Source organism: Magallana gigas, chromosome 3 (genome assembly GCF_963853765.1).
Source record: "Magallana gigas chromosome 3, xbMagGiga1.1, whole genome shotgun sequence".
In the NCBI taxonomy this organism is placed as follows: domain Eukaryota; kingdom Metazoa; phylum Mollusca; class Bivalvia; order Ostreida; family Ostreidae; genus Magallana; species Magallana gigas.
The window spans coordinates 10,268,281-10,275,631 of NC_088855.1; the positions used below are offsets into that span (position 1 = coordinate 10,268,281).

A 7,351-nucleotide genomic window follows, 5' to 3' on the forward strand; every position below is an offset into this window, starting at 1 on the left:
ATTTCTTTTACAAGTTATATATTTAAATACATTTACAATATAAAACTAACTAAGAGTAAAAAAAAGTTCTATTTACACACAGGTGGTACAACTTGCACACTTTATTCAATTCATTTTATGCACTCAAATTCAAAATTTAAAGTATAATATAACATATTGTGTTGTGAAACAGTTTGTAATATGCACGTGCCTTTTGATGAAGTTCGACACGTGACGTGACAGGGACTAACTTAAAGAATATAAAACCATTATATGCGCATACGGCATGACTTTCAGATCTCAAATTTGTTGCATACTAGGTACAATGCAAAGCTAAATTATTCTGTTTCATAACCTGAATGAGTTGAAAGTGCATATCGTTTTTAGGTCAACTTTTTCCGATGCGCAGTAGCAGATAGAGTTTCACACACAGAATCTTATTTCACTAAGATTACAATCAGAAGAAGACAAAAAATGTTGTGAAAATGACAAAAAATGACACACGCGACCCTGGTAAACAAAGATTTAGAGCCAAACGGGAAATTGTGATACCTACACTATTTTACATAATACAGATCATTCAAAATAAAACTCGTTATGTCCCATTGATACCTGCTAGTTTACTCTAGACTTTTACGATGTTGTGGGAACCCTGTTATCGCCTGCATCTATTAATCTGGCGCTTGTTTCTTGATAAGAAGCCAATAAAAAGCATTGCAATTATAGCATTACATCAAAATAGCTGCGAGTAGACTGTAATTTCAGTTATAGATGCTAACTACGTTTCTCTTTGAGGAAAATTACAGTGCTTAGTGATAGTTTCAAACTAGACAAAATTACACATAAAGAGTGGCAATCTACTTCTTCCGCAGTTTGGTTTAAATCACCACGCTCTCAATGACCCATGTACATGTATACAAACGATATATATATAAATATATCAAATACTGATTTCAAGTAAGTCAAAGTCTATTGTCCATTTTGTGTCTTCGCCTGCTCATCCTCAGATTCCAGATCTTTCTTTTCGTCGAGTTCACAGATTTCTACCTTTTCCAGCTCCTCGCCCTTTTCCGGTTCCGATGGCGCGCGACTGCGAGTTAAGCAGCGCTTGGTTCTTCCGAGGGTTGCACCGGCCGAGAAAATGTATTCGTACAGTAGAGCAGCCACAAAACTGCCGACCATTGGACCAATCCAAAAGACCTATCACAAGAAATGTACCAAATTAACAAATGTTTACATCGCAGTTTATATATATTTGAAAACATTTATAAGTTATTTTCCATAACACAGCTCTTCAGGTATTAATTATTTTATACCAATCAAATTGTTTTTTCATCCAAGTTATGACATACAAAATAAATAAATACATATAAACATTAATATTACTGTAAATTGAATATGCAGTATGTAAATAAACATTTGCTCGTACCCAATGAGCTTCCCAGGCATTTTGAATTACGGCGGGGCCAAAGCTTCGGGCTGGATTCATACTACATCCGGTGTAGGCAATCTGTAATTTAACGAAAAAAAATACCATAAATCAAATTATAACAAGATGGTTTTAACTATCACGGGGAGAAGATGAGAGGGAACATGAGTTTGTTATGTAGAAAATTCTGAAGTATCGGACGCAAACACCGCGGAACACCGTGCTCTGTCGGAACCTGCCATTGCACGTGTTAAGCGGTGATAAGTGGTCACTATTTGATGCGTTTTAATATTGGATTGTTCTAAAAAAAAAAATACCAAACGTCTTTTCCCCCATTTACTGAAAGCTTTTCTTTTTACTTAAATTTAATTGAAATATATTTAAAGGAAATGACCAAATAAAACGAAATACAAATGAACTCCATAATTTTATGTAATTATTTCCTTCATAAAAGATTATACCATATTTTTAAGCGTAATGGTTTTTAAAAAAAGGCTTAGAACATGAAACAAAAATTTGAGATTCACACATGTACCGTGAAATATGAAGTTTTCAACGCAGGTAAAAGTGACCTCAAACTAATGTAAACAGACACTACATTGGCTACTACAATAAGTTAGCATCATTCCTGGGTCTCGTCTTACGCGCTGATTAAGGAGCCGGAAAGGCAAAATTGTTTAGATTACGCTGATTTGAACATTAAACAGAGATAAACTTTTGATTAAGCGGACCTTCTGTTTCTTTGTAGAGCAGTAAACGGAATAGAAGTGGCAATAAACGAATAAATGGACCGCGGGTTTACCACCACACTTCTGGGATTCTGTGCTGACCATACGGTACATTGTATTGCAAGTCAGATATGAAAATGGAGTTTTTACACTGTTCAAACAAATTTAAAGACTTTTTAACAATGTTCAAAGCAGATAAAGTTGAAATAAATAATGAAAACCAAAAAGTATGAAAATATCATGTACTTATTCACGCCAAATTTCGGAACCGTACATAGCGATGGGTGATTGAATTTTTTAAAATTCCAGAATGCAAAGTTACTTGAAAATTATTTAGTATTGAAGAAATGTAAAGAAATACTAAAAAACTATCGCACTTTATTTACTCTTTTTTGATAGCCTGGGTCAAAATATTGGTGGTCAGAACTGTTTACGGATACCGAAAAATTCACAAAAGTTTCCGTGATAAGAAAATTGACAAATGACTTGTTAAGTCTACTTACGGCCACCAAATGTCCAACAGCTACGGCTAACCCAATGGTCAGAGGGGCGGAGCCCTTCAGGTCTGTTCGCTTCTCGTCGATGGACGCTAGGACCGTGAAAACCAGAACAAACGTGATCATAACCTCCACCCCGAACCCCTGGGCCTCCGTTACGTCCCCGCTCATACCGTTAACGCCCAGCCCGCCCCGGGCCGCTGCGGGCGTCAGGCCGAATAGTATTGCTGCTCCCACGATGGCACCGATCAGCTGGGACACAATGTACATCAGGGCGCGGACAATGCTCACCCGTCTTGTCACAAGGGCCGCCAGGGTAACGGCGGGGTTAATGTGACCCCCACTCACATGGGCTATACCCCAAACCATGGTTCCCACGATGAGTCCGAAAGTAAGTGAAATCTGTACATAGTCCACTGTAGTATCGGCCTGGTTTTGCTGTCCTGTGGCGGTAGCGCACCCGAAAAAGACCAAGAACAATGTTCCAAGAAGCTCTGCCGCCGCAGCTCTCCATAGGTTTGGGCTTGTCAAATCCTCTAAGTTCTCCCTCATGATTTTCCACATGTTACAGGACCAAGCGCTGACTTGGATATGATTTTCGAGGCTTATCTTCCTGTGCACCCTGGGAGAGATGTTTGAAAATTTTAGACTGGAATCAAATTGCGCTGCGCGACTTTAATGCGCATGATCAGGGAGGTTTGTAAAAGTGACCTCCCTCTAGATTTTTTTCTCTTTTAAGCCTCTAGATCAACAGAGAATTGAAATGCTCCCTGCGATCTATTTAGTGTAATATTTAAAGTCGCACATCTTTTTAAAACCTTTTTAAAAAGTAGATTTAAAGTTTATAAAATTTTGTAAGAAAATTGCAAATTTGAACTTAAAATCGTTAACGTAACTTACATTTTCAAAGAATTTTTGGTTAGATTATATCTGAAACATATTTTTCTTATTTTATATAGCCTGTTTATTTTTCCATCTCCGATAAAGAAAATGATTGGACATTTCCACATTACGTAAATGCACGAGCGACTAGGTGTGAAATTTGACGAGTTCTAGTCGTCAGATGTACCACCTTATAAACAAAAACCACGTCTCCTATGGTAAAATTATTAACGAATTCATGAAAGACTGTCATACTCAGAAACGGGGTCAACTTGTAAACAGGGCAACTCGAAACAGTGCATTGTATAGTTACCAAAATAAATAGTTGGACTGTCGGGTTTGACTAACCGTTGACGAATGACGGGGTCATTTTTTTTAGACAGATGGAGGTGATGACAAATTCAAAAAAGCTAGTTGAATGTACTTTTGATAATAAAACTTCCTTGTATATATAGTACAAAACAAATTGAGAGAGAGAGAGAGAGAGAGAGAGAGAGAGAGAGAGAGAGAGAGAGAGAGAGAGAGAGAGATTGTTGCGTTTTTGTTCAAATTAAATAGAGGATATGTTTTTCACACGCATACGGACCGAAGGACAAGGAATCAGAAAAACTAGATGTGTTAAACCCGTCTGTTATATAATGTTCACGCCACCACGAAATCTATAAATGTCAATGACAACAATGAGTCCTGTGTTTCCTTGTGTTGTTATCCCCCCACTCGTTACAAACTTTCTCTTGTAAGATGTGGGTGCAGAGAGATTCTTTACCAGACCTATCATTGTTGTAGAATTTGGATAAGATTTGTCAGGAAAGAAAATTATAAAACTGAAAATTGTTCATATTTTGTGTGAACTTTTTTTAATGTAATGACGATGCGTTTTACAAACTGGTACATATACATAATTTGGACTACGACATTTTTGTGTGTTTGGTGACACTTTGATAAGACTGTAATGACGTCATTAGCTGTCAAAAAGGTCAAGTTCAAATACAGTTTGATTGAAATTTGCATTTATGATTACAAATGCATCATGATAAATTGGGTCAAATTCATAACACGTCTTATTACATTTTTATATTAAAAAAACCAAACCTCCGCAATGTTTATTGCTACATTGTTTGCATTATAAACGCGGATATATATCATTCAGGGCATGTCATCACTTAGTAACATGAAGTTGCAATACTAGTACGGAAACATTTGTTTATGAAGAAAGAGACTATGATCTATACACCACACTGTAAATTTTAATTTCAATCATTTGATGTACTATTTTAACCTTTGACCCCTCGTCTTTGGTGGCCAGTTCTGTCCGATGGTACGTCATCTAGTACCGCCACTCCTTCGCTGTCCTGTAAACAAACTGGAATTCCAATGTTATGTGTTAACTAAAAATATCATTCTATCAAAACTAGAATAAATGAATCAATTTAGTGATGCAGATATTGACATTAAGTTAATTTAAAATTCATTTTCACTCAGGATTGCAGTGACATTTTAAGCTCAGGGAATTGATTTCCCTGGGATACTGATTTATGGAAGCCGTCTTCACAGGGGTCGTCGATTGCATATCTCAGAGAGAGAGAGAGAGAGAGAGAGAGAGAGAGAGAGAGAGAGAGAGAGAGAGAGAGAGAGAGAGAAAGAGAGAGAGGAACCCGTCTTCACAGGGGTCGTCGATTGCATATTTCAGAGAGAGAGAGAGAGAGAGAGAGAGTTATTTCCATTTTTTGTGAAGTAGTCTGTCTGTAAAGTCAACACTACTTATAGTAGCTGTAACCTACATTAACCTCTTCTATTTAAGGTTTATGATACAAAAATCAACAAATGCGAAGCGTAAACATATTTCCATAAAATATGAACCAAGCTTACTGAGAATTGTTTCATTCTTCGTCATTTTCTTTTATTCAATGACTTGTTGATGAATCGTGGGTGGGTATGATAAACACAAAGTCGAGAAGAATTTACAACCAATATATTTTATTTCCACAGCTGCTCTGTCATTCCATCTTGATTTTCTTCGCTGCCCTTTCGGTATGTTTGAGGGTTTTTTCAGCAGTTTGTAACCTTTCTCTGCCTCACCGCTAAACTATTACGACCTCGCCTTGGTTTGGTTTCAAACAAATTAAAACAAATGCATATAAACCGCCAAAGCCTGTTCTATTTCTCTTGTTCTTGTTCACTGCCTATCACACTTCAAAGATCTAGCTTATCTCGATACTCTGAGGTCGGGGGATCTGGTTTTAACCTTTTCTAGGATATGTACTCCCCGCGCTCTCATACAATTTCCGAACGGATTAACTTTTGACATTCTTTATATAATGTTTGAGATAATGTCAATGAGAAATCAAGGACTCATTGAAAGTGTACAGACGTTTGACACAGTTTAGTATGTGTCCTCAATTACAAAGTCATTGCAGCCGTTATGCTTCAATTTCACAAATAATTGGCTGAAAACGCAAAATCTGTATGATCTTTGAAATTAACATAACTATGTTAAAACTACATATATACATGTATATTATTAAATTCATCATTCTATTAAAAGGATTTTTCTCTCATCTATAATTATGTTGTTACAATTGAAATCTCCGCCAGAAAGATTTACTTAATTTTAAGTTACACACACTCTCTCTCTCTCTCTCACCGTGCTCCCTTCCGTTTGTTCATAAAAAATGTACACATATATGTATATTTATGTATAAGAATGTGTCAATACCAATAAAACTTGCACCTGCTGTGTTTTCATCTCACCGAGAGAGCAGAGGGTGTTCAGAACCCTCACTCTGCTAATTTTTTTCTGAGTGTAGTTAGCTCTAATAAAACAAATTTTCAGCAGGCCTATCGCGTTATTACAAGCTTGTTAATCTGACATCTTTGACCGACTTCTAAGAACCGCTGTTGCGACTTGATTTCATAGGCATTTTAATTTCCTTTAGCTCAATACTAGTACATGTATTTGATAGGTTTTTAGGAAACGCCCGAACGTTATTTTAAATAAAAATAATAATAAACAGCGTTTTTTTTTTTAAATTTATATTATTATTTAACATATAGTTAACGTGTGATTAAAGAATACATATATTTTCTCTTGTATTCTGCGACCTAAAAAACATCAGTGTTGTAGAATAATTGGTATGGTTGAACTTGATTTTATTCAAGCAAGCTTGAAACGTCTTGATGTCTGTGCAGTAGCTTTTCAAATTGATAAACTAATGATTGTTGGAACTGACCATCTGTTAAAATAAGAATACGCTCCCCCAGAGCTGAATATAAACTGTTATTATTTGGAGATCCGTGGTGTAAGGATATAAGAATACCACCAAAAATCTTCAAAGTAATAGTGAGTACATTGTGGTGTGTATATATATATATATATACGTATATATACATACCATGATTTTACAGTAAAACGTGGTTCTTCTGATGCACAACCAAGAGAAGCTTCTTAATATTCATAATATCTAAAATGAAATTGCCTATTACAGTCAGATTTGAATTTCAAACTATACAAGAAAAAGTAGATTATGTGTAAAGAATCAATACAATGATCAAAGAATTGACCGCATCGTGAATTTTATATGTATTGATGTAAAATAAAGGTCAACGGAACAACTACTGACAATTGAAGGAATTAACAATACGTCTTTTGTGGTCTTAAATTTTTACATGGAGCATACCTGTATAGGGCCATCATTAATATTCAAACATGCTCTAGTCTTCCCTAACAATATACACCAAAATGGTTAATTCCAAGAAGTGTTTAAATATAATTATGATAATCAATCAAAATATGAATGAGACGAAAATATTCGGCTAATGCAAGGCTAAAAAGGACA

General features: G+C 35.8%; 1 protein-coding gene across 1 annotated transcript; it reads right to left on the bottom strand.

The window, feature by feature from the left end:
- Positions 1-388: 388 nt before the first annotated feature.
- LOC105346619 (aquaporin AQPAn.G) lies at positions 389-3,291 on the bottom strand. Its single transcript, XM_034481900.2, has 3 exons — positions 2,640-3,291; positions 1,409-1,489; positions 389-1,179 (listed from the first exon to the last, which is right to left on the bottom strand). Exons 1-3 carry the CDS (start codon positions 3,195-3,197, stop codon positions 949-951), a joined length of 870 nt encoding a protein of 289 aa, XP_034337791.2. The 5' UTR covers positions 3,198-3,291; the 3' UTR covers positions 389-948.
- Positions 3,292-7,351: the final 4,060 nt, after the last annotated feature.

Bases quoted from the DNA above. Each gene is read 5' to 3' on its own strand.
- LOC105346619 (XM_034481900.2), bottom strand. From the start codon at position 3,197: ATGTGGAAAATCATGAGGGAGAACTTAGAGGATTTGACAAGCCCAAAC. The intron at 1,490-2,639 runs GTAAGTAGACTT...GTTAAATTACAG, and splicing joins CTGTTGGACATTTGGTGGCC to ATTGCCTACACCGGATGTAG. The intron at 1,180-1,408 runs GTACGAGCAAAT...TTCTTGTGATAG, and splicing joins ATGCCTGGGAAGCTCATTGG to GTCTTTTGGATTGGTCCAAT.